The 27,001-nt window shown below is 48.3% G+C and overlaps 1 protein-coding gene and 1 pseudogene across 1 annotated transcript in view; both read left to right on the top strand.

Annotated features, from left to right (window-relative positions):
- Positions 1–6,766: 6,766 nt before the first annotated feature.
- PRPS2 (phosphoribosyl pyrophosphate synthetase 2) overlaps positions 6,767–27,001 on the top strand; it is a 36,100-nt gene continuing 15,865 nt past the window's right edge. The window contains exons 1-2 of the mRNA XM_030305207.1: positions 6,767–6,938; positions 13,585–13,768. Coding sequence (XP_030161067.1) covers positions 6,817–6,938; positions 13,585–13,768 — 306 coding nt within the window. The 5' untranslated portion in view covers positions 6,767–6,816. The remainder of the gene's footprint in view (positions 6,939–13,584; positions 13,769–27,001) is intronic.
- LOC115507999 lies at positions 19,206–19,362 on the top strand (annotated as a pseudogene).

Below are 27,001 nucleotides of genomic sequence, written 5' to 3' on the forward strand. Positions count from 1 at the left end.
TGCGCCTTAAACATACAGAAGTTCTAGGTCAATTATATCTCAGTGGCACTGGAGGAAAAAAATGCTTCTCATTGGAGAGGCCCAGCTTCTTCTGTAAAGAACCAAGTAGTAAATATTTACCCTTTAGAGCCACGTGATTTCTGGCCAACTCCTCAACTCTGTCCTGGGGGCACAGAGCGGCCGTAGACAACGGGTAAGTGGGTGAATGTGCAAAACGTTATTTACAAAACAGGCCATGAACAGGATTAGTTTGCCAACCCGTGCCGTGGAGTTGGATGTTCAAGTCTAGCCCTGGAGAGAGGGGTCGGAGCTGGGGATATAAACACGTTAAGTCATCATCAGGATTCGGTCATGGACCTAGATGACCGTAAGGAGAGCTTATAAAAAGGACAAAGAGGACAAGAAAGCCCAGGATCGTGCTTGGAAGGCATTCCGACAACATTCCAAAAAATGTTGGGTGGGTGGCACAATCCTTATCAAAATGGTGTTACTGAGATTGCTTAGGAGCGGAAAACATGGTCATGGAGAAGAAGTACTCTTTTTGTGCACCGAGTGATCTAAAATGGGAAGCCTTCTTCAACTGCTCCCACTTACACAATGGAGTGACTTAAGAGGCAATAAATAGGAAAAGCTGCCCGGCTCTACTGTGTAGCTGTGTGGCCTTGGGCAAGTTCCCTAACCTCTCTGTTCCTTAGTTTGAAGGCCTGCCATGTGGTGTTACAGACAGGTACAATATCATTAGTCCTTCTCTCAGTGGCTCCCTGATTCTAGAAAGGATTTGCAACAACGTGCTCTTACCGGGCCCTACTTAATTTAGACCCCCCACTTCTCTGTCACTTTGGCTCATGCTGATACGAAGCTCAGTTTAACTTAACTTACTTTATGTTACTCCTATCATCAGAACATTAGCCCACCTTCTCACAACATTGCAAATGCCGTGTCCCATTTAAGAAACTTCTAGCTCCACTGTTGTAAAACTCCCTCACACTCCCAGCTCCACCCTGGCTGCTTGAATAATGTATGCTGGATCTAGCTCTCTTAAGCTCACTGAGGGCACCAGAGTCTTTATCTTTGATCGAATTTCCAGAAGTGACGGATCCGACCTACATGGAAAGGGCATTCCTCTGGAAGGCATCAAATGCCATGCAATTACTCAAGAAATCAGCTAATTCCACCTTCACCTTGCCTCTAAAGAAAACTTACTCTTGGGCCGCCTGGGTGGCTCAGTCAGGTAAGCATCCAACTCTTGATTTCATCTCTGTCAATCGTGAGATCGAGCCCCGCGTCTAGCTCCGCGCTGAGGGTAGGGCCTGCTTAAGATTCTCTCTTTCTCTCTCTCTCTCTTTCTGCCCCTCTCTCCACCCTCTCAAAAATAAAAATAAAAATAAAAAACAGAAAGCTTACTCCTTAATGACCACTGGATTCAAGGGCAATTTACTTTTGTTTGTTTTGTTCTGGTTTTCATTTAATTGACTACCATCATAGACTCACTGATTTTTATGTATTTGGTACATTTTAGGCAATTATCATTCCACGAATGGTTGCAAATTGATAAAGGGAAGAAAATGAAACTTTTATCTTGCTTCTCCAGTACAAACTGTATTTGGGGATAACAAAGCATCCCCAGAGGGTGAAAGAAAGCTCTTTTTTGTTTTTTAACTATTTATTTATTTTTCGTTTTTTTAGCTTTTCTTTGCTGAGGAGCTCCAGCTAATGTTTGTAGACAGTAAGGGATGATAGAACTAGAAAACTGGCATTTTGCAGAGTGGAAAGCCTTATTATGGAGAAATCAGGCTGTCACCACCTTAAAGCAGTGATCGATCTCAATATGTCTTAGACATATTAATTTGTTAGACAATGTCTGACATGTTAATATGGTAGATATGATCACAGTGTTGGAATCATGAAGAAAAATGTCCTTATCTTTTTTATGTAGCAGCTCTTACTGTGATATCACTTATATACTGTTCAGTTCACCCATTTAAAGTGTAAAACTCAACGGCTTTTAGTGTATTGCCTGTTCCCAAAACGGAATCACGCAACATGTGGTCCTTTGTGGTAACCGGCCTCTTTCACTCAGCGTACTGTTTTTAAGGTTCACCCATGTCATAGCATTGTAGTAGAACCTCATGGCTGAGTGATATTCTATTGTGTGGGCAGGTCACATTTTGTTTGGCCACTCATCGGTTCTTGGACATCGGTGTTGTTTGTTTCTTTTGACTATTGTGAATTGTACTCTATGAACGTTCATGCAGACTATTTACTTGAGTACCTGTTTTCGATTCTGGGCTCTGCCCCTAGGAGTCAAGTTGCTGGGTCACATGGTAATTCTATGATTAACTGTTTTAGGAACTGCCAGATGGTTTTCCAAAGCAGAGGCGCCATTTTAAATTCCCGCCAGCATTGTGTGAAGGTTCTAGTTTCTCTACATCTTCATCAACATTTGTCTTATCTTTTCTTTTCATAACTAATTTTTTAAATGACAAAGATTATGTATTCATAGCTTATATGATGGGTAAGAGATAATTGGCCCTTACATACAAAGAAGGCTTATATATTTAAAATGCAATAATTTAATAGAAAAAAATCAAAGGTCATAAATAGGTAATAGATGGAAAAAACATATATGTATATATTTTTTCTTTTTTTTAACTTTATTTTTTATTTTTTAAAATTTACATCCAAATTATTTAGCACATAGTGAAACAATGATTTCAGGAGTAGCTATCTTTTTTTTTTTTTTTTAATTTTTTTTCAACGTTTATTTATTTTTGGGACAGAGAGAGACAGAGCATGAACGGGGGAGGGGCAGAGAGAGAGGGAGACACAGAATCGGAAACAGGCTCCAGGCTCCGAGCCATCAGCCCAGAGCCCGACGCAGGGCTCGAACTCATGGACTGCGAGATCGTGACCTGGCTGAAGTCGGACGCTTAACCGACTGCGCCACCCAGGCGCCCCAGGAGTAGCTATCCTTAATGCCCCTGACCCATTAAGCCCATCCCCCCTCCCCCTTTCAGCAACCCTCAGTTTGTTCTCCATATTTATGAGTCTCTTCTGTTTTGTCACCCTCCCTGTTTTTATATTGTTTCCCTTCCCTTATGTTCATCTGTTTTGTTTCTTAAAGTCCTCATATGACTGAAGTCATATGATTTTTGTCTTTCTCTAATTTCACTTAACATAATACCCTCCAGTTCCATCCACGTAGTTGCAAATGGCAAGATTTCATTCTTTTTGACTGCTGAGTAATACTCCATTGTATATATATACCACATCTTCTTTATCCATTCATCCATCGATGGACATTTGGGCTCTTTCCATACTTTGGCTATTGTCGATACCACTGCTATAAACATGGGGGTGCCTGTGTCCTTTCGAAACAGCACACCTGTATCCCGTGGATAAATGCCTAGTAGTGCCATTGCTGGGTTGTAGGGTCGTTCTATATTTAGCTTTTTGAGGAACCTCCATGCTGTTTTCCAGAGTGGCTGCACCAGCTTGCATTGCCACCAACAATGCAAAAGAGATCCTCTTTCTCCGCATCCTCGCCAACATCTGTTGTTGCCTGAGTTGTGAATGTTAGCCATTCTGACAGGTGTAAGGTGGTGTCTCATTGTGGTTTTGATTTGTATTTTCCTGATGATGGGTGATGTGGAGCATTTTTTCATGTGTCGGTTGGCCATCGGGATGTCTTCCTTGGAGAAGTGTCTGTTCATGTCTGCAAATATTTAGAGCTCTTTCTATATTCAGAGATCTTGGCAAAATGATGTGTGGAATACAGGATGTGAAAACGGTGCGCAAAGTCAAATCGGTGTTTGCTCGCATCAGCCCTACTGATGAGTCAGTGAAGGTAGAAGCCAACAATGGAAATCCCTTATCATTCTTATATTCTCCGCTAATATTTTATGTTAGAATAATGAATATCGTCCAACTGCGCCAAGTCTGAGACCACATATACACATGGCATATGTTCTCTTCATCCTGAGTCTTGAGTCTTTGTATATGTGTCCCATTTTCCTGAAGTCTCTCTCAACTTCACATTCTGTCCAAGCAGTGCACTGTGGTTGAGAACTGGTGGACCATTGGACCTAGTATTGATGCCTGTATGTTGTCCCATACCCTACTGATGCTAGTTTGGCCACGTGACTTGCTTTGGCCAATGGGACATTAGCAGATAAGATAATACCAGAGGCTTGTGAAGGTCTTGCTCATTGAGGCTTATCTTCTTGGAACACTCCTTCTTGGAACTGTACAGCCATTCTGTGAGGAAGCCGGAAAAGCCCTGAGGAGAGGCCCACATAGAGGAAAGGAACGGGGGTTTGTTCAGACAAGCCGTTCTCAGTCTGGTGTGATTTTACGCCTTAGGGGACACTTGGCAATGACTGGAGACACTTGGTTGTCACGACTGGCGAATAGGTGCTATTGGCATCTAGTGGGTAGAGGCCTGGGAGGTTGCTAAACGTCCTACGGTGAACAGGACAGCACCGTCACAAAGGCTTACCCAGCCCGCGTGGCAGGAGTGCCAAGGTTGAGAAACCTGCAAAACACCAAGGTTTCCTCACAACACCCTGGGTCCTTTGGGTCAAGGACAAAGGGGCTTGGGAGAGAAAGTGTTCGCACTTCAATAAAATCGTCTATAGCTGATCTTTGAAGCCTGTACATTTACCAGTGACAGCTTTCCGGGCAGTCTGCGACTCAGGATGATTTTCCATGGTCCCCATGTTACATTTCTCCTTGTTTCCCCTCAGCATCTAAGCCTAGTAACTCATCAAAGGGCTGAGCCAACCACGATTTTGGTGGTTGCCCCAGCCTACATATTGTTTCTCCCTGGCAGCACTGAAGTCATAGTTTGTGAGGATTCCACCCTAGCTTCCAAACCCCTGACCACTAACATACTCAGAGACCAGGGGCTTTCACTCACTTCTGCTGCGTTCGAGAGTGCATCAGTTTTGTTACCAAAGAACCATGGTCCTGCCCTGCTGACAAGAGGCCACTTTCCCACTGAAAAGAACATGTATATAGCTTGTCTCTGAGAAAAAAAGTTTAAGGACCTAAAAATTACAGCAATATTGTTAGTAGAAAATGTTATTAGGAGAGTTTAAAAATAATTACATTAGCAGACTCATTCAGTAAAAATTTTAGACATATGGTTGAGTATGAGCATAAATCTCATTGCCATGGTAATTAACTGTAAAACGCAGAGATAACAACTCACTGCAAGGAGGGCTGGGTTGTTCTTTTCTTTTTTAATAATAGAGCACATACACGTCCCCAGGAAGAATGGAAAATGCTGCCAGAATGGGTGCTTTGGACAACTTTTGGGTAAACAGGCGGATTCAGGAGTTTAAAGAAAAGTACATGGACCCAGATGAAACATCCCAATTACATGAATAATCCCAAGAATCCCCCAAATCCCAATAATATGAGGTCAGTTTACAGCGGGCTACAAGCTGCCTTCTGTGTGGACGGAGGGCCAATTGTTGGCAGCGGAAAACCCAGCCATTTATCCGACCTGTTTAATCTGTTGTCATTGAGAAGCATTAAATTGGCCAGCAGGACTAGCACGTGGGGCCCACATTCTCATGTAATACATTCCTTTCCTCTACATTTGATTTGTGCACAGAGGTTGGCATTTGCTTGGGAAAACCTTTCTGGCTCCCTTCTGCAGGGGGAGAGGGGAAGGGGCAGGCTCAGGGGCTATGGAGAGCGGTGGCTGGGGACCACCTGGCGGGAGTGGGCAGGGGGCAGGGTGAGGTTCCTGGGGTCAGGCCAGGAGAACCGACTGGCTGGACGTTGCAAAACTGGCCTGAGGACTACCTAAAGACGAGGAATCTAGAGGGGCCTCGGTTTGCTCCCATTCACCATCAGCATGGAGAGCAACCGTGCCCCTCTCCATGTGTGGTCAGGACTCAGATGGCCACTGGCATTGGCGGCTTTTTTCAAGGGCAGCGGGCAATTTTGTAGCAGTTGAGGCACCAGCGAATTTTGACTAAGGACTAGATAGTACATAATTTAGGCTTTGCGGGCCACGAGGCAAAATGGGAGAGGTTATTACGTAGGTACTCCCATAACAAGAGAGACAACAAATTTTCACAGTGGTTTTATGGACAAAATACAAAACATAAAAATAATTTAGTACAGCTTTTTGCAGTACGCACCTACTAAAGAGAGGAAAGGATTTATTTATTTATTTATTTATTTATTTATTTATTTATTTATTTATTTACTTATTTATTAAGGGGATACTATTTTTCTTAACTGGGGTGCGATGGCAGGACAGGTACGATCACACAGATTGCAAATGCTCATGTTTAGCGCTCCGGTAGAAATAGGCAGCGCTGCGGTTCCGGCCCCGCGGGTCAGAGTTTTACAGATCCCTGGAGCTGAACACCAGTCGTCTGCAATGGGTTTGGGGGTATTCCGTGTTGGGGGGCTCGCTCCCGGTTGCTAGGTACGTCCACAGCCTCTTCCCGCACCCTCCCGCGGTGCCCAGTTAATCGGGCTCATTGGCCCTCCCTCTCGAGGCTGGACGGGAAGGTCTAGAACGGGGCCGAGAGCTCGCCCTCTACAGCCCCTCCTCCCCAGCTCCGCTCCCTCCAGCTGCCCCAGCTCCTCCTCCTCCCCCCGGGTCCCGCCGCGGCGCGTTCCGGCTCCGCCGCCCCGCTCCGGGTCCACCAAGCCCCGCCCCCTCGAGCCCGGCTCCGACTCCGCCCCTGCAGCTCCGCCCCCTCCAGCTACTTTCCACTCCGCTCCTCCCTTGGTCGACAGCCGCGCTTTCCCGCTCGCGTCGCAGCCTCCGGTGCCACCGCCGCCGCCGCCATGCCCAACATCGTGCTCTTCAGCGGCAGCTCGCACCAGGACCTGTCCCAGCGCGTGGCCGACCGCCTGGGCCTGGAGCTGGGCAAGGTGGTCACTAAGAAGTTCAGCAACCAGGAGACCAGGTGGGGGCCGCGCCGGCGGCCGGGCCGGGCCGGGCCGGGCCGGGGAGGGCGCCGGGCGCGCGGCTGCGGGGCCGGGCCGGGCCGGTCGCCGCCCCCCCCCCCCCCCCCCGCTCCCCACCCCGGACCACTCCGCGGCCGCCCGCTCCCCCTTCCGGGGCGGGACGGCCACGACGCGGCCTCCGCGCCACCGCTGCGGCGCCCAGGAGACGCGGAGGAGGGCGGCCCGGGGCCCGGAAGGGCGACCTCGGGGCGGTCACCAGCGTCGAGGAGAGGTGGGCGCAGCCGGCGGGAACCGCCTGGGTGCAGGGCACGCGGCGACGGACGCCTCTGGGTGTGCTCGCCCGGTGCTCCCGGATCCGCGCCTGGCGGGTCCTCTACCCGGCTCCGCCCACGCCCTCTGCCCGCCTGTGCCCTGCATTCACCTGGGGCCCGTCCGAAAGCCGCGTCCCCTCCCTGCCCGGGAGCTCTGATCCCCGCGGCGGGCGGGGCGGGGGGGGGGGCGTGGGTGTTTTAAAAGCTCCCGGGTGACCCTCCGGAGCAGCCGGGGTGCAGAAGTCTGGGTTAGCCAGAGGGGGTGTCTGTGCGGAGGGCTTGAAGAGCGCGAGAGCTCCAGAGGGCACGTGCTGGTGCCCCTGAGCGTCCTCTTCAGTTTTCTGCCCCAAACACGACACACACTTTCATCCTCTTCATAGGCCTGGGACTCTGCTGTCTCCAGCAGCAAGGCCACGCATGGTTCGGGCGTAACTGCCACCTGTGTCTCAGGTCCAGGAGATGCGGTCACCTCTGTTCAGTGACGTCAGGCTGGTGGCCACCCTCGGAAGCGCGACACGGGCCCCGTTTTCCACCTGCCTGAGTCCACCCAGCTCTTTGAACAATTTCAAATTGCTCTCCTGTTTTTCTTCTCCCCCTTAAATGCTTAGCCCTGTACACACTAATCATGTGTGTATCTTTGGCAAAGATCCAGTTCAACCAACACTTTCGGCAAGCGATTCTGGAACAATTGATGCAGGCTGCCAAAAACAAACAAACAAACAAAAAACAAAAGCAAAAAAAACCCAACAACAGTCCTCCATCTATACTTCCCACCATGTCAAAAATGACCCTGAGAGGGATTGCAGACTTAAAATGTAAAACCTGGAACTAAGCATTTCTAGAAGAAAGCATGGGAGAAAACCTTGATGGCCTTTGGCTTAGTCCAAAATTTCTGAGCTCCTGGGGAGTTCTGTTAATACATATGGGGAAAATGGTGTCTGTCGAGTCAACTTTTTAGGCTATATGAAGCCCCTTCTTCCGGGTGGGAAATCGCAACACATAGTCCTGTTGATTCTGTAAGTGAAGAAACGTTTGGGAATGGGTAACAGGTGGCATAAATGCCAGGAGTCCTTCAGCCAAAGATTTCCGCTTTGTGGAGTTTCATACAGAAGCCCTGGAGGGCTCTGGAAAAGGAGAGCGTAGCTAGGTTTGAATGTTGTGATGTCTGGCCAGTCCTATTTAGGTCTCAGGAGCTCTAAGAAGAATGGGCTGATAGTTTCTGTTCAAGAGGTGGCGTCGTGTAAGTAGGGGAGAAATGTCTGGGCGAAGTAGATTTTGAAAGCAAATTTGTTGCCCTCCTGTGTTATCTCCGGGCAACGCGATCCTGTGCTGCCGAAGAGCAGCAAATCTAGCTCGGAAGTCCGTCGTGAAGTCATTGTTGGATTTCTGTTCCAAATACTGGATGTACTGTTGGGTGCAACTCATTCAGGCATTGAAGTATGATTGTTTGTTTGTTTTAACTCAGTTTTATTTGCTTTCCAGTATTTTATCACCACCACCTGATAAGTAGAAATCGTGAGGTCTGGAAAACCACGAAACAGGAACTCTGGGAATTGCTTCTACAGTCAGATTATATGTTTTTTGTTTTGTTTTGTTTTTTAAGTAATCTCTACGTCCAAGGTGGGGCTCAGACCCATGACCCGGAGATCAAGAGTCTCCCGCTCTACCGACTGAGCCACCCAGGTGCCCCAACATTATATGTTTTTAGTACTCAGAATATAAAACGTTAGCTTCCTGACTTTTCTCCTTCCCATAAACTGTCTAGGCCCAGGGGTTGATTTGTACAAACAGTCCTGTCTATACTAGGTGTTGTACTAGTGATCTGGTTTTTACTGTGTGGTCCCAGGGATGAGACACAGGGTAAAAGGAAGAGAAAAATGATTCAGCTCACCTAAGATGCCCCTTCCTGAACGTCTCCCCTCAGCTGGGACCAGAAATCTGCTTTGATGTCCTGCTTATCACTCCTTCCGTTCCCCACTTTTTTTTTTTTTTTTTTTTTTTTTGTAAGGAGTCTCTACATGGGGCTCGAACTCACAACCCTGAGATCAGGAGTTGCCCACTCCACCAACCGAGCCAGCCGGGCATGCCCACCCCCATCCCCCACCTCATCGGACACACAGGGCCTCCTGATTTTCCCTTCTCATCTCTGAATCATTTGAGGTACAGCAGAGAGATGCCCGCCCCAGCTTCGCTATAGACCACTGAAGTCCCACCGTGAAGGTGTCTGCAGGTCTGTTCTCACATTTTAGCCCCGTTCACTTAACCTGCCCACGGGGTCGTTGGCTGATACCGAGACACCCGACATTCTGGTTATCTATTGCTGTGTCACAAGTCACCCGGAATTCAACAGCTTAAGACAGCAATTGTTTATTTCACTCCCACACCCACAGCCCGGGCAGCGCCCCGTGTGCTGGCATCTGGGGCAGTTAACTGGGGGTGGCGGGTCCACTTTGAAGACGGCTCGCTCACACGGCTGGTGATTTGGTGCTAGCTTTTGCCTGGGAGCTTGGGCCGAAAGCTCAGTCCCTCTCCACGCGGCTGCTTGAGCTTTCCCATGGCATGGGAGGCAGGAAGTGGCCGCAGCCAGTCTCTTAAGGTCTGGACCCTGAAGTCAGTGCATTGTCGCCTCTGTCACAATCGGTTGTCGGGCAGAGTCCTCCCAAATCCAGTCCCCCCCTTTTTTTTTTTAGAATTTTTTTTAATGTTTATTATTTGAGAAAGAGACAGAGAGCAAGTGGGGGGGGGGAGGGGCAGAGAAAGAGGGAGACACAGAATCAGAAGCAGGCCCCAGGCTCCGAGCTGTCGGCACGGAGCCTGATGCGGGGCTCGAACCCACAGACCGTGAGATCCTGACCTGAGCTGAAGTCGGCTGCCTAACCGACTGAGCCACCCAGGCGCCAATCCCCTTCTTGATGGGAAGAGTTTCAAAGCATCTCTGCAGCCCCCTTTTCACCAATGAGCACACTCACTCATTGTTGAGTCAGATAAACTCATCTGCCTTCTTATTGGCGGATCGGTGAAGATTCTCCATCTGAATGGCAAATGGATGCTGCCTTCTGGCCACAAGTGTTTGAAATTAAGCCCCTCCCCTAAAGATTGGTCGTGATCATCTTTAGGAGTAGAAGCAGGAAGAAAAGTTGCCATGGTGATAGGATTTTTTTCAGCCTCTGCCGGACTGCTGGTCATGCGGGCCCTGAGGTTCCCCAAGAAAAATAGGCCAAGAAGCAGTTCTTTTGGGATAAAGCGGCATAACGAGGGTAGCAAGTTTTTTCTGTAACAGGCCAGACGGTAAGTGGTTTAGGCTTTGCAGGCCCGTGCCCTCTGGGTCACTGCCACATCTTCCGGTTGTGTGGGGTAGAGGTCTGTCACGGGTCACTGCAGTCCTTTCTGGAGGCTCGAGGGGAGAAGCCGTTCCCTTGCCTTTCTCAGCTTCTAGAGGCTGCCTGTGGCCCTTGATTCCTTCTTCCATCTTCCAAAGCCAGCAACGTAGCATCTCTCTGACGCTGCTTCAGTCCTCGTATGTCTCCCTCTCCCATCTTCAAGGACCCTTGTGATTGCATTGGGCCAACTGGAATACTCCAGGAAAATCCCCCTATTTTCAGGTCCGCTGATGAGTAACCATAATTCCATCTGCCGACTTGTTTCCCCTTTGCCATGGAACTAACATTTTCAGGGGTTCTGGGGCTTAGGACATAGACCTCTTTGCAGGGCCATTCTGCCTACCACGCTGATTTCCAAATTGACTTGATTCCACAGTTGAGAGGATGCTCACAAAGGAATTACATTTAGCCCCTTAGAACTCGAAATAGGAGGGAGCACATAGAATTGTGTCTCTCTCACCCTGGGGGTGGTGTCAGACTGGTTCAACTTGAAGTGGGTCATCATTTTCCACTGTTACCAAAAGTCATTTTCAGATCGGCTCAACTTGAAAGCCTTCATTTTTGTGTTTCGAGAGCCTGACGCGGGACTCGAACTCACGGACCGTGAGATCATGGCCTGAGCCGAAGTCGGACGCTCAAACGACTGAGCCACCCAGGCGCCCCTGTGTTCCGATTATTCTAGTTGAGGTTGGGTAGAAGCTTCTGTTGACTCAATAGACTGCTGCATGGATTCCAAATACAGACGCCTTTAAATTTTTTTTTTATTTTTAAGAAAGAATCGGCTCTTTAGAGAAAACAATATGATTGGGTCTAGTTGTCATTTAAAATAAGATTCACCATATTTCTTTTTAGAGGGAGCCCCTTTGCAGCTGGTCTTACTGGAATGCTTTCCTAAAAATCATCATGCTGTGCAGAGTCCTACAATAAAGACCACGGGGCTTATGGGGGAAATGGGGTTGGTTGGGGGTGCAGTGATCAAAACTTCAGCAACGTTTTAAAAAGACGTGAATGTCATAGAAATGGTAAAGCACTTTGTACACGTTACAGGCTTAGAACGCGTAAGCGCTGTCGTAAGTATGGCCCTTTCCTTGGGGAAATGAGTCCGGGGGGGGGGGCGGGCTGTAGCTTTGGGGTTCTCGTGAGGCGATGGAGGGAGTCTGAAGTGGTATGTCGAGTGGTGATACCAGATGCGGGCGGGTGTGGCCGTTGTCCCGGGGAGGGGGGCGGCGGCGGGATCAGGGGAGGATTTCTGAGCGGCTTCTCCATCCAGCTGGGCGCCGTCCAGTTTGCTGCAGTCTTATCTCGGGATGAAAGACGGTGGGTAAGCCAACGCGGCCTTCTCGTTCGGCTCGCATTGTTCCTGAGGTATCACTTGGAAGAAGATTAGGCTTTTCAAACCCAGCATCGTAGCAGAGCTGAAGGTCTCCCGGGCGCCTGGCAGTGCTGTGAAGGACGTGCCCCAGCACGTGCCAGGGACGGGCTGGCCTGCGGGCGTGTTGAGCGCTCAGGATTCTCCGCCCACAAAACAGAAATTGTCCAAATGCAACTTTCAAAGACTTTTGAAACCCCTCTTCACTCTTTCTCCAGAAGCTACTGGAGGATGCCAACCAGCAAAACAAAGAAGTGCAGCAAGAAAGAGGATACAGAAAGTGGGCAATGATGTGTGGGAGAGGGGTGGTGGGATTCCCCCCCCCCCCCGGGGGGGATGGCATCTGTGCACAGGCAGAGAGAACGTGGCTCAGCCGGCGACGGGACAAACACGGGTGGGCCAGTGACATGGATGTCACCCTTGGGGCCTCTGACACGGTGGGAATGTAGACTGTCAGCCAAGCGTTTAGGCCAGAATTTGGAATCACTACTCAGAAAACTTAGCAGGTGAAAAGGTAGGACAGTACACTCCAGGGAGAACAAAGCACCGAAAGTTGTGTGTAAAAGGGAAATGCAAACTTGGATTGAAGTTTACTTTGTGGCTCGGCTCTGAGTAGCATTTACACAGTTAACGGTAGCTGTCGTATTTGGTTGGAGTATTGATCTCCGTTGGGATGGTGGGACCAGAAGGCTGCAGGTGGTACAGGCAATGGGGGGTGGGGGGTTGGGGGGGGGATAGACTTATGTCCTCGTCTTCATAGCACAATGACCACACGTGATGCCTAAAATGAAACATCAAGATGAAGCTATACAAACTTACTAGTCGGAGGCTTGAAGGGAAATGCCTAAAAACCATACCAAGAGTCCCAGTTGGTTGCCTCTGGAATGTTTGTTACAAGGCTTACAGAATGACTTCGCTTTGTTTTGTTGTTGTTGTTGTTGTTGTTGTTGTTGTTGTTGTTGTTTTAATTTATTTTGAGAGAGAGAGACAGAGAGAGAATCCCAAGCAGTCTCCGCACTCTCAGCGTGGAGCCCGATGTGGGGCTCAACGTCATGAACCCTGAGCTCATGACCTGAGCTGAAATCAAGAGTCAGACGCTTAACTGACTGAGCCCCCCAGGCGCCCCCAGAATGACTTGAATTTTTTAAGCAGTGTGTATATGTAACTTTAATAAAAGTAAAAACTCAATATACTGTTTAGCAGAAAGAAGTCAATGTAACAGGACTGAGTCCTATTTCTAACGAGCATAGTGGACCCTCTCCTACATGAAAAGTTCTGCTCACAAGGTGGTCCTCAGCTAGCGTTTGGGAACTTCGTTTTGGAAACGGCTCCCCCCATTCCCAGATACGAACAGCTCACCCTACTAACCTGTGTGAACAGTGTGGTTAGTGCGGAACACCTGGGGGTCCGGAATTTGGGTACGTGCCGGGCAGATGGAGCCCATGTGACCAGCCCCCCGATCGTACCCTGGACACCGATGCGTATGGTGAATCCTGGCCACTTATCATACCTAACGGTGCTCCAGGGGACCTCGAAGACAGCAAATATACTTGACTATTAACAGATGGCATTTTTTTTTTCCCAGCGTCGAGATCGGTGAGAGCGTGAGGGGCGAAGATGTCTACATCATCCAGAGTGGCTGTGGAGAAATCAACGACAACCTCATGGAGCTTCTCATCATGATCAACGCCTGTAAGATCGCGTCATCTTCCAGGGTGACTGCCGTGATCCCGTGTTTTCCGTATGCTCGACAAGACAAAAAGGACAAGGTAGGAGATTTGGGTCCTGTTGGAGGAACCCGCTCTGGGTGAACATCAGCCTTTTTTCCTCCCCTCCCGTAGTAACTCAGAGTATCTGGGAAACATTTGCTTTCTATTTTAAGGACTGTGTAAATACGGTATCTCATCGTGGCTTTTCAAAGGTTTGTCTTTGAACCAGCCATTATGTTAATATTTACAGATCTACATACAGATAAGGCATATTTTTGCATGTATTACAATACTATATAGCCCTGGTGACAAAATTGTTGTCTATCTCGATGGTGGTGGGTAGAACTAAATAATGCCACCCGCTGAGTACAGAAAACTGGGGAACGGGAATCACATCGCTGGAGCATATCAACGCCAGTATCTCGGTTGTGATTCTATACTATAGTTTTGCAAGATGTTCCCATGAGCCCAAACTGGGTAAAGGGCACAACGGGACCTTTGAATTGAGGTGAGTCTACAGCTCTCTCAAGATAAAACATGTAATTGAAAAAGATACACCGTTACCTCTTTGTAACCGTTCAAGAAGAACGGAGGTTGACATCGTTGAATGTTTCTTTTAGCAACAGTAGCACTAGAGGAGGCTGTGTGGGTTTCTAGAAGAAATTAAAGATCTAGACCTTGCCTTTGAGGACAATGAGAGAAGTTGGAATTTCTGGGGAGCTTTAGAAGGGATTGTATTAGTTTCCCACGGCTGCTGTAACACATCACCACACGCTGGGTGGCCTAAAACAACAGAAACATGTTCTCTCACCATTCTGGAGGCCAAGCGTCAGAGAACAAGGTGTCGGCAAGGCCACGCTCCTTCTGGATACTCCGTGCGGGAAGCCTTCTTTGCCTCTTCCGGTTTCCGGTGGCTCCTGGCATTCCTCGGCTTCTGGAAGCGTCACTCTCACCTCTGCCTCTTTCTTCACATGGCCTTCTTCCCTGTGTCCGTGTGTACTTTTCTTTTATAAAAGGACAGTCGTTGGGTTAGAACCCGTCCTGATCCAGAGTGATCTCATTTTGATCTTTGCCTTACTTCTATCTGCAAACACCCTATTTTTATTTTTATTTTTTTTATTGTTATTTTTAAATTCTCTTTAAGTCACCTCTACACCCAAGGTGGGGCTCGAACTCACGACCCCGAGCTCAAGAGTCTCAATCTCTTCTGACTGAGCCAGCCAGGCACCCCTGCAAACACCCTATTTTTAAATGAGGTCACATTCTGAGGCTCTGGGTGGACGAGTTTTAGGGGGATATCACTCAAACCACGATAGGGATCAACCCCTAAGCTTTTATCTGCTTTATATCTTACAAATAGGTAGCTGTTCAGTCGGGTTCCGTGTGAACCCTTCCATTTTGCAAGACACACGGCTGTTCTGTGATATGGTGACTAATCACGAGAAGGGTTCCCTCCGATACACCTCCATTTATCACCCTAATTTATTTTCTGAAACAACACAGATTTCCAAACAGCATACAAGATTCCCTCATATATGAAAAAAATCCCTTTATAAAGTTTTTTTTCATGTTTATGTATTTATTTTGCGAGAGAGAGAGAGAGGGAGAGAATGAATGAATGAATGAATCCCAAGCAGGCTCAGCACTGTCAGCGTGGAACACGACATGGGACTTGATCCCACGAACCATGAGATCGTGACCTGAGCTGAAATCGAGGGTCTGAGGCTTACCCGGCTGAGCCATCCAGGTGCCCCCAAAATTCCTTTATAAATTTGAATTCCCATACTGAGGTCCCCCTAAATTATAATGCCTCTTCAGATGTGGTTCCCAGGCCCCATGCCGAATACAGCTGTCTGTTAATTTCTCACTAGAAATTTGATCTCCAGAACTCGATTCTGCAGTTGAGATATGATTTACCCTGTATCGATTAGAAGGGGTCAGCATCGTTTTTCTGTAAAGGGGTGTCTGGTCTCTGTGGCAGCAGCTGAACTTGGGTTGTAAATGGCGGGTGTGGCTGGTTTCCAGTGCAACCTTTATTTATGGAGACTGAAATGTGAATTTCATGTAATTGTCACTTGCCATAAAACGTTCTTCTTATGTTTTTTTTTTTTTCTTTTCATCCAGCTATTTAGTCCTGTAAAAACCATTACTACCTCACAAGCAGCACAAAAACAAGTGGCTGGTCATGAGAGTGGGTGTGTGTGACGTCGTGACCATGTGTCTGTATCACTTTGTGATGTACCTTTAGCTGAGGGCAACGAGAACCTTAAGTCGCATGTGCTGCTGTGAAGTTTTCTCTGCATCTTTAGCTACTAAACTTCCATTCATTTTTATCCCCTAAGTATGATCTCTTGTCTTAGGTATTCCTCCCATTTGTGCATTTCCATGGGACTGTTAGCATCTTCACTTTTGTCCATATCACAAAGGAGCCAATGATATTCTGCTGTTTCTCGTCTGTGTAGCAAGAAGTTTAGTAAATTCGGTATTCTGTGATTTGCAGTCGGGTTCTCCTTTTGCTTTGGCATTCAGTGCTAAGATAAGCAGTGCATTGTATCTTCTTGGGTAAATGATTCCTTTCATTGTTACGCGGCCCCTGTCCCGCATGCACATAGCCCTAACTTTTCCTTCACTGATACCAGTCGAGACTGCTGCATGTTTTGCCTGCGAGCATCCAGTTTGCCGTTACTTCTGTTTCCAAGGTTGTGTTTTTCAGACTGTGTTGCTCACGTTCATTCATAATGAACTCTTTGTCGTGTAGACAGAGTGGCACTGCTTGGCCCTGGTCCTTTGTGTGCGCCCGTCTCCTGCTTTCCGGGGGGTGTGACCACACTTCTGGCCTCCGGCCTCTGCCAGTGGTGCCCCCCATCCCCCCACCGTGCTGACGAGGAGAGCCCTACAGAGTTGCTCAGACACTAGCGGGTTTACCTCTTCTGTGGCACCTGCCTCACTCTTTACCCTCTCTCCTGGTGTCGGACACTTCGGTGCGTGTTCCGTTTGGGGCCATTTTGCACACCTGTTTCCTTTCATGCCGTCTGCATCACATGGTTGTAAGTGTGTGTCTTGAAACAACGTGGTACCTATTTTTAGTGTTTCCTTGTGTTTTTTTAATTTATTTTTAAAGTAATCTTGCACCCCATGTGGGACTCGAACTCACGACCCTGAGGTCTAGAGTCGCGTGCTCTTCTGACTGAACCAGCCAGGCGCCCTTTTTTTTTTTAGGTTTTTATAAAAGCTGTGTTTAGTTTTTAACCCCATCGGACAGTTCCACCCTTGGCTAAGCTTAACTGCTGATGGAAGAGATAAGACGTTCATTGTCAACAACGCACAGGCACCGATGTGGATAGCCATTGAGAGACTGCACAGGGAGAGCAGCGGAGGGAGGGAGGCCTGAGTTCAGAAATTGTGTGGCTTATTGTTAGAGATAACTTACTAGAAAAGAAGGACTCGCGGACGGTTGTTGGCGTCCGGTTTCTTTCGCTGCTGTAATAAATTACTATAAACTGGGGGGCTTAAAACAACCCAAATGTTCTCTCCTGCCGTCCTGGAGGCCGGAGGTCGAGAACCGAGGTGTGACAGAGCTGTGCCGGCTGCAGGCTCCAGGGAAGGATCCTGCCTGCCTCTTCCAGCTTCTGGGGGTGGCCTCGCTCCTTGGCTCAAGGCCACATCCCTCCAACCTCTGCTCTGTCTTCTCTTGGCTTCTCTGATCTCCATGAAACCTCCTTGGAAGGAGCGTACCAAGGGATTCAGAAGTGCCTGAGAGAAGTGGCCTGAGCCCGTGAGCAAACTTCATTTACCAGGAACTGGGCTGAGCGATGACACCCCGAATGTGGGGAAAACCCTTCTCCCCACTTTTCACTTTGCTTAGATCGGCTAGAGGCCCTACAGTGTTTGAATGTGACAGGAAGTCATGGGCCACCCTTGCTCTCTGGGCTCAGAAAGAAAATTCTCCTCAGCCACGGGGGGATCCCTGGGCTGCATCCAGCCCACTGGGTTTCTCTCGTCCTTTTCCTTCCCATAGGACTGTGCTACCCATGATGTCTGAGACACGATGAAATTCTGTGTAATTGACCTATTCAGAGTTATGTGCAAAGAAGCCCATATATGTATATATATATATATATATATAGGCTGTAGCTTTATATATATATATGTGTGTGTATACACACACACACACACACACACATATATATATATTTTATTTTATTTTATTTTTTTTAAATTTTTTTTTTTCAACGTTTATTTTTGGGACAGAGAGAGACAGCATGAACGGGGGAGGGGCAGAGAGAGAGGGAGACACAGAATCGGAAACAGGCTCCAGGCTCTGAGCCATCAGCCCAGAGCCTGACGCGGGGCTCGAACTCCCGGACCGCGAGATCGTGACCTGGCTGAAGTCGGACGCTTAACCGACTGCGCCACCCAGGCGCCCCTATATATATATATTTTAAACGTTTATTCACTTTTTGAGAAACAGAGACAGAGAGCAAGCAGGTCAGGGGCAGAGAGAGAAAGAGACACAAAATTCGAAGTAGGCTCCAGGCTCTGAGCTGTCAGCACAGAGCCCGACATGGGGCTCGAACTCGCGAACCGTGAGATCATGACCTGAGCCAAAGTCGGACGCTTAACCGACTGAGCCACCCAGGCGCCCCGCCCCAGCCTTTCACCCTAATTCAAAACCTGCTTCATGATGTTTAATCTTCCTCCTTCTTTTGAAGCAAGGCCCACACACCTGTAAAATTTTATTTTTGGTTTCATCTGTATGTGCAAAAAGCCAGGGACTAGCTCGGACAGTGAAGGAAAACTTATGGTTTCGTAAGCCATTACACATCAGCCCAATGAGCTGCTAACACGGAGAAAGGAAGCTGATGTAGTAATTGGAAAATGCCTGGTGTATTGTAGTCTGAGCTCTGGGGTCACAACCTTGGAATCAAGTGGACTCAGGTTTGAATTTCAGTACCACCATTGACTCCTTTCGTCCTTTGTAACAGTAGCTTAAACTCTCAGTTTTTAGCTCACCTGTATATTAAGGATAGTACTGGCTACTTTTTCTGAAGTACTTAGCGTATAATAAACATGTGGGTAGACAGACTTTTTCCAAAAAGAGCCGGGTGTCAACTTTTTACACTCTGTGGACCACCAGATCTCTTGATGAGCTCCACCATTTTGGCATGAAAGCAGCCGTATATGATATGTAGATGAAGGGCTATGTGTCCGTGTTCCAATAAGATTTTATTGCTGGACATTGCTCTATGAGTTTCATGTGTCTTTCAGACATCACAAAGTGTTCTTCGTTGGATTGTTTTTCAACCTGTTAAGAACGTAAAACCCATTCTCAGCTCATAGGTTGTGCAGAAACAGACCACAGCCTGGGTTTGTCTCCTGGGCTGCACTTGGCCGACGCCTGCTGTGGTGGACACTCAATAATTGCTAGTTTCCTTCCCTGGTAAAAACAGTATGACGTGGGCAAAGCTGGAAATCATTACATCTGAGAGGGCAGAAGATTGCTTCTTGGCCTTTTGGCTAAGATCAAGTGTAGTATCTGAGAGGATAGAGGACTTGAGGCTTTTTTCAAAATCATTTTCAAGGTTATGTTCTCTTTTCAATTATCAAATTGTTTCGATTTTTTACCTGGAACAAGTGAGCACAGTTATCCTGATGTTAGTTTCTGTAATCTTGTAAATTTCTACCGCTTGTCAAATGTATGCTTTTAGCAGGGCAGCGTCTGATACGTTGATTAAGATCTGGAGCATTTTTCATCAGGGGAGTTGAACGTTTTACTTTTGGTTGCTGTTCCTTAACGCTACCTTTGTTGAAATGCCATGCTGATTGTTATAGTGGCTGTAAAGTCGGTTAACTCGCAAATCTTTCCTGCAAGGTTTAGTCGGCTCTTGAGCCAAACTCAGAGGACAAAACCCAAATTTGTAAACAAGGTCTGGAGAAGGAAATCAGAAAGTATGAGTTTAGAAATGACCTGTGGTTTGGATCTCAGAAGGAGCAAATGCGAGATACCACGGAGGCATGTTTTTGCCCATTATAGAATTGTAGGAAGAGCCCCACTTTGATTAGCGTCGAGAATCAGATTGTATTACAGAGAAGTCCCGGTGATCAATTTGTTCTTCTAATGATCCTGAAATTGTGTTAAGCTAAATCATTCTCACAGTCATTGAGGCAGATAACTAAGCCTTGAAAACTCGACGTGGTAGAGTTTGTGTTATTAGATGTTTTCACTTTCTGGAAACCTCCACTGTTCACATTTTGAGGCTGGAAAGAATGTATGTGCATGTTATATATGTATTGCTGACCTTAAAAGTAAAACTGCCAGTTATCTTACTGCAAAAGGTGGGTTTATTCAAGAATTAAAAAACAAACCAAAAAAAAACGTAGGCAGGGCGCCTGGGTGGCTCAGTCGGTTAAGCGTCTGACTTCAGCCCAGGTCACGATCTCATGGTTTGTGAGTTCTAGCCCCGCGTCGGGCTCCGTGCTGACAGCTCGGAGCCCGGAGCCTGCTTCAGATTCTGTGTCTTCCTCTCTCTCTGCCCCTCCCCTGCTCATGCGCTGTCTCTCTCTGTCTCTCGAAAATAAATAAACGTTAAACAACTAAACAAACAAAAGTAGGCAATTCTGGAGGACACAGGAAAGGTACGCTTTTGAAGGAGCAAAGGGGGGTAGTTGGGTTGTGATGAGTTAACAACTTCAAGTCAGTTGGAGAAAACTGGGGGTTTGAAGTATGGTGGCTCTTCATCGGCGGAGCTGTTGTCAGGGATGAGGAAAACATTTCTCCCTCCTGCTGGAGTAGTGGAATAGTCAGTGTCCATGTGCAAGGTCGAGTCTGCCTCTTCCCGTTGAGTCTGCAATGGGCAAGGCATATGGAAAGGTGTGAGAGCTCCCCCTCCCGAAACCTCCCGAGTCCATTTTCGTGAGGGTTCCCATTACTGCTGTTCACATTCCCCCCTTTTGGTCAGGATCTTTCCTTGGAAGCATCGCAGATCAGCAGTCAGGTTCTCTGCATTTAGTGGTTTTATCTCTCCGTGCCAGGAAGGACCTTCTCTGGTGGTCACGTTCTCACCTCGGAGGGCGAGTACACAGCAGTTGGAAACCACTTAAGCCACATTGAGCAACAGGGAGGGTTAGGAGGGACAGCCCTCAGGCGTTTTCCCATCTGAAGTCTGTATCTTCTCAAGACGGTGAGCACTGAGCCAGCATCAGCTTAGGGGGCACATCCTTTCTGCGGGGGATTGATAGACAGCAAGTGCACGGTCAGAAGCAACGTGACCGTTCCAAAGTGTATGTTGGTTCTAAACCAGAACCCTGGGTCTGAAGATATTTACAGGCCCTGTTTGGACTTAGGGAAGAAAGGTTTCTCGCTGTGAAGGCCATCCCGGGGTCATGTTGCCTCCCGAAAGTCATCTCCTGAGGTGGCTATGCACCAAAATCGTGAACTACTGTAAGAGCACGCGGAACCGAGTGCATTTGGGAACCTAGGGCCCACGTGTAACCATGAAGCAGTAGTTAATGAGCCCTTTTGCGAGAATAGCAACACTTTAAGGACATTTTAAAACCCTATTGTTCTCTCAGAAGAGCTGTTTAGAGCCATGTGTGTTGTCAGTAACAGCCCATAAAGTTGTGGATTCAGAAACTGTGAATCTGGATAAGAATCCAGAGTCCGTTCCTAGTTTAGACAAAAGAAAGGCTTTTGTGGGTTCTGAGCTTCCTAACCCTTCGGAAACGCTCACAAGACCGTAATGAGGCGGTTGCTGGAAAGGTCATCATCAAAAGAGGTTTCCCCCTTTGTAAGAGATTGGGAAATGCTGATAAAGGGCATTTTCTTTCTTCAAAAGAAGCGACAGTGAGAAAAAAGTACGCAGGCCTGGGCCGGACGGCTTGGGAAAGCAGTCTCCCCAGATGTTGTCGGCTTCGATTCCAGGAAATCATGTCACCAGATGGTGTGCAGGTCCCGTCAGGGTTTGGGGCTTTCTTTAGATGTGTCACGTGGATCTAAGCGTCGGCACAGGGGTTGGTGAACAGATCCTGATAAGGGCCTTTCCAACGAGTTTGAAGACTCTTCACGGAGGTGGTGTCTTTCCCAACAGACAGATCCTCCAGGTGGCAAAGTGTGAGCAGTTAAGATCGTTGTCTCCTGTGCGCCAGGAAAAGATTGCTCTAGCAGAGCATGGGTATGTTTAATAGAAGCAGCCAGACCTTTACAGTGCTGAAGATGTCTCCTTTTATCAACTGTGGGTCAAAGAGGGAGGGGCCAGAATGCACGGTCGTTCCTCTATCTCCAAGGGTGACAATGTATGAGTTCCAAAAGGGGGAGGATCTGAGACACAGTCATTTTTTCTCACCAAACTTTAGCCGCAGAAGAGGCACTGGCCTGTCTACAGGGGACGCTTCGGTCCAGTGAGGAAACATACAAACCATGACTGAAACATACTTCTATCCATGAGATGGGGGGAGCTGCATGAAATCCATTTGCCAAACCTCAGTTGGTCCACTGAGACAAGCCAAGTAAACTAGACCCTTTTTGCGGCCTTCCTCATATGTTCCCATCGATATGGGTTCATGAATGCTATCATTCTGTCAGTACGCCGATGGTTGAATGTGTGCGTGGTGGGACATAGAGGGAGCTTTAGAATTTCCGGGAGGACCAGATCGTGATTTGGTCCAAACCCGAGCTTGCTTTCTTTATTCAACCCTAGATAGTTGTTAGATTTCCAGATATTGACTCTCCTCCTCTGGGGCTAATTGTTGGGCATCTCCGGTCAATTTTTCTCATTTGTCATTTGAAAGAACGTCCCTTTGGAACATGCCAGAGGTCTGGGTGTCAGTCTCCTTGAGAGCAGCACGTGGAAATACCAACAAGGTGGTATCCCTTGGCCCCCAGGGGGTCGCGTCTGGAACCCCTGGGAACCTTCGTAGCCAGAGCGGCCAGCAAAAGTATGGTACCCAATAGATGTTGGATGTAGGGGCCATTTTTAATCTCATCCCCGCTGGGGGTAAGGAAACCTTGTTGCCGCAGTCACATTCCAGAATAATGAGCTACCCCAAAGGCATACTATCAGGATAAATGTTTGTGGTTTTGCCCTCGGCTAAAATACAGGCTTGAGTAAGAGCATATAAGTGAGCCTTGATGGCCGAAGTAGCTGAAGATAAAGGTGATAGGCCTCAGGGACTTCAAAGGGAGTTGTAGTAGCATGTCCAGCATGGTATTTACCATTTTTACTCTTTTTTTTTTTTTTTTTAATGTTTGTTTATTTTTGAGACAGAGCATGAGCAGGGAAAGGGCAGAGAGAGAGAGAGAGAGGGAGGCAGAGAATCCCAAGCAGGCTGTGTGCTGAGAGCAAAGAGCCCGATGCAGGGCTTGAACCCATGGCTTGTGAGATCACGACCTGAGCCGAAACCAAGAGTCAGACACTTAACTGGCTGAGCCACCCAGGTGCCCCTCCCATTTTTATTCTTTAAGAACCCTTAGTAAGCTGGGAAAAGTGTGTATCGTGAGAGGTGTTTCCTGTAAGTTGTCACCGGGAGTCCAAAGGTGATCTGTCAGCCTTAGGCACTTGGGAGGGGCTTCATCAGGGGAGGGGGGGAGAAGGTGGCCCCGGTAAGGCTCTCGCAGTGAGAGTTACTTGGATGAGGAGTAGTTAGCAGGGGTGTCTATTAGGTTTGCTCTTTCTATTTCATCAGTGGCCTGGACTAAGAGGACAGTGGCGGGAATGACCCTGGGGCAAGGGGACTGTCCCCCAGCCAGAGGGGCTGGTTGGCTGTAATACCCTTTGGGATGATGTTGGGGGAGGACTCAAGGGCATCCCCTCACGTCTTGCTCACAAAAAGGCAGGTTGCTAATTAGGATGTCTGAGGGCAGGGGCTTTTGGTAGACTTCGCTTTCAAGTCTCAAGGGGCTGTGTCATCCCCCTCTTTGCAAATAGTAGGGTTAGGTTTGTTATTTTTTAGTAAAGCGCACAGAGGCTGAGCCGTGCGAGGGACGTTCGGAATCCAGTTTCGACAATAGCCAGCCAGTGCAAGAAAGCCTTGTGATTGGCACTTAGTTTTAGGTTTGGAGAAATTGAGGATGCCTTAGAGTCTACCTGGACCCAAATCTGGTCTGTGTTCTGAGATCGTGTCCCCTAAATATCAAACCTGAGTTTGAACAAACTGTCAGTTTTGTCTGCGGAGACTTTCATGTCCCTTTAAGGCCAAAGGTTTTAACAGGTGGATGTTGTCTTCCCATGTAGAGGTTTGAGAACGGGGACAGAAGCAAAGGGCCTGTGTATTGTGACAAGATAGAGCCGGCAGAAAACTTTGTGTCATCCAAATCATTTTTTACGGTTTGTGAAGGGTTAAGGACTCTGTGTAACCCTGGGGCATTACTTTCCGGGTGTCTTTCCATCCTTCCCAAATGAAGGTAAAAAGATACTCGCTATCCTTATCAACTGGCGTATGGGAACAGATCCGTGGGAATGGATGTCAGTAGCCCGTGAGGGTTGGGAACAGTGGGGTGCCACGGGACCCCGGTGCTGTTCAGTGCTCGGAGGTCCTGGATAGAGTTCTGTCCTTGGCCATTGGGTTTTCTCACAGGTAGAATTGGGGTGTTACAGGGACCAGTGCAGGGGATAATGAGGCCCTGAGCCTTGTAATCCTCTGCGGTGGGCATGATGCCTTGAAAGGCTTCTTTGTGTGTAGGCTATTAATTCTAGGGATCAGTTTGCATCTTGATGGGAGGTACCCTGTGGATTCTGCTGGTGTCTGTTGAAGACTTTGCCCATAAAGAGGACGGTAGCTGAGCCAGTAGGAATAAATGATCAGCGATCAGTACCCCCAGCCTCTGCCACAGTGCCATCAGAGACAGAGCATAGGAAAAGATGCCAACGGGTCATCGATTTCCCCCTGTTGGCTGTTTTGGTTACTACTCTCAAATTCTAGAATTATTTTCCTCTTTTGGGAGAGAGAAATTCCGGCCTATTTTTCTAAGAAATCTGGGCCCAGTGAATGAGTAGGGAGGGTAGAGGAACCAGGGAAGAAAGGGTGTATATCTCTAAAAGGGCCTCGACAAAAGGGAGCCTGTTCGGAGATGGGAGCCTGTTGAGGTTGACCAGAGACCCCCACTGTTGGAAGTGTTTTGGCGCTCCGGGGCAGGGGCCGCTTTACGGCGGTGTCGGGAACGACAGAGACAGACTTCTTCCCAATCTGGATAGTCGTTGCTGCGAGCTGATCAAGAGGGATGATTGGGAAGAACGCCTGGAGCTCCTGGCAGCCCCACTGTAGACAGCAAGACGGGGTCACTCCTGTCCGGCAGGGGCCTGCGTCGAGCAATGATACGAGCGGCTGAGGGTACTAACAACGATGGGCTCTCCCCGAGACCGGCACCGGCTGACGACGCCCCAGAACCGATGAGCAGCAGAAGCAGGGGAGGGGTGCAGGCGCCCAGGACTGACCAAATCCCTTTAAAAGGGGGAGGGCTTTTGCAGCGGTCGGGCCCCGCAGACGTGACCCTCTGCGTCTGAGCGCCTGAAAAGGCAGCTGTCGCCGAAGGCTCCGGCCAAAGAGAACGGAGAGCCTCCACCGCTTGAACAGAAGGAGCGGGAGGGCCGAGCGCGGAACCGGCCCGGGGCCTCCTCTCAGCTGCGCGCCCGCACACGGACTTGGCGGCGGCCTCGTTCACTTCCTACCGCCTGTGTTATCTCGATCGTCGCGTGCCTCGTCCTAGGTCCTGCGCTGTGTGCGGGGAAGAGGCCAAGTTAATCACGGGCTCCAATGTCACTGGGTCTGGAATCCCGAACCCGCTTTCTCATTACGTTCACCTTGCTTTAGGACCGAGCACAGCTGGCGCTGCGCAAAGACCCAACTCGTGCCTGCGCCTTCACGGCGTGCTCGCGACAGTTGGCGTGGTCGGCAGGGAACTGAGTCACAGCCGAGACCAGGGGAGATTGCCTCAGAAAGGCACTTGGAGGGTTAAGAAGGATTAAACCGTTTGGGGACGTTGCAAAGATAAATGCCACTACTGGCCAAGTTAGTCTAGAACTTGGCAGAAAGACGCGAACAGAAAATGTGGAAAAACCTGTATACACATGCGAGGTATAAGTGGGAAATAGAGCCGCACACGGTTCAGAAGTTGTGAATAGCAGCCAGTAGGTTGCAAAAAAGAAAGAAAGAAAGATCCGGGCACTCGGTAACTACCTAAAAAGGATGGTGAAAAGGGCAAAGCCCTTCGTGTCCCGGGCGCCCATTGCACGGGTACCTACCTTACTGATGAGAACCATCCCACAGTTAGACTAGGAACAGCAAAGGGGTGAAGAGCTAGCTAATAGACTAATAAGGAAGGACAAAGCCATGAATAGTTTAAGTTTCAAGGACGAAACACCCTTGGGACCCTGGGACCCCCATCTTGAGGACCCAGGAGACCATGATGACCCCTAGGGGGGTGATTATCAAACCAGACTCTGCTTCTGCGGGTTAGGGGCTTTGGGGTGTCAGCTGGTGCTGGTCTCGGTGATAATCTTGTAGCTGCAGTGCCCTTAACTGTTGGCATCGTTGCTGGACACAGGCTCCTGCTTGACATGAGTGACTCCATCTTGCTGTCTACACCCATCATGGGGAATTAGGACGTTGGAAAGGAAACGGTAGCAGAAACTACGCCTCTGGTTTTGTTTAGGAGCCTTCATTTGTTGGAGCTGAACACTGAAAATTTTAGCCCTCTTTCTTCTAGGTGACTCACCTAGGCAAGCTAGTTTGCCAGGTTAGTCGAATCTGAAGTGGTCAGTTGCCCATTCCGTCCTGGTCATCTTAACGAAAGGGGAAAGAGCCTGGAGCAGTGATTCATAAACATGGACTTAAATGTTACCCCGATGGATTCAGCACCTAAAGGAAGACCAGAATTTTCTTTAAAGATAGTTTGGGGTCGATTATAATAATCGTGAATGGATTCATCAAGCTTCTGTGTATAAGCCTGAATTTTGTTCCAGTCAACAGGCTTAGGAAAAGCCATTATAATTGCTTACTGGCGATTTCCAGCAAGTTTTCTAGCATCTTGCCAAAGGGTAGGGGTCTGTTTCTCTAAATCCCGCTCAGGATCTTCCCACTGGGCTAGTTTCGCCCAACGAAACTAAGTTTGAATATTTGGTGGTGGGAGGGTGCGGGGTGGAGAAGAGGCCTCAGAAGCCTTTTTTTCTTTTTAATTGTTTGCCTCCTTCAGTTTATAAATTGTATCTTGGAGAGAGGCAATTTTAGATTCCCGAGAGTGTTTGGAAGCTTCAAAATACCAATTAAAATAGAAATCCCATTCAGTTTTGTCATTTTCGA

The sequence above is a fragment of the Lynx canadensis genome, chromosome X (assembly GCF_007474595.2).
Source record: "Lynx canadensis isolate LIC74 chromosome X, mLynCan4.pri.v2, whole genome shotgun sequence".
NCBI classification, from domain to species: domain Eukaryota; kingdom Metazoa; phylum Chordata; class Mammalia; order Carnivora; family Felidae; genus Lynx; species Lynx canadensis.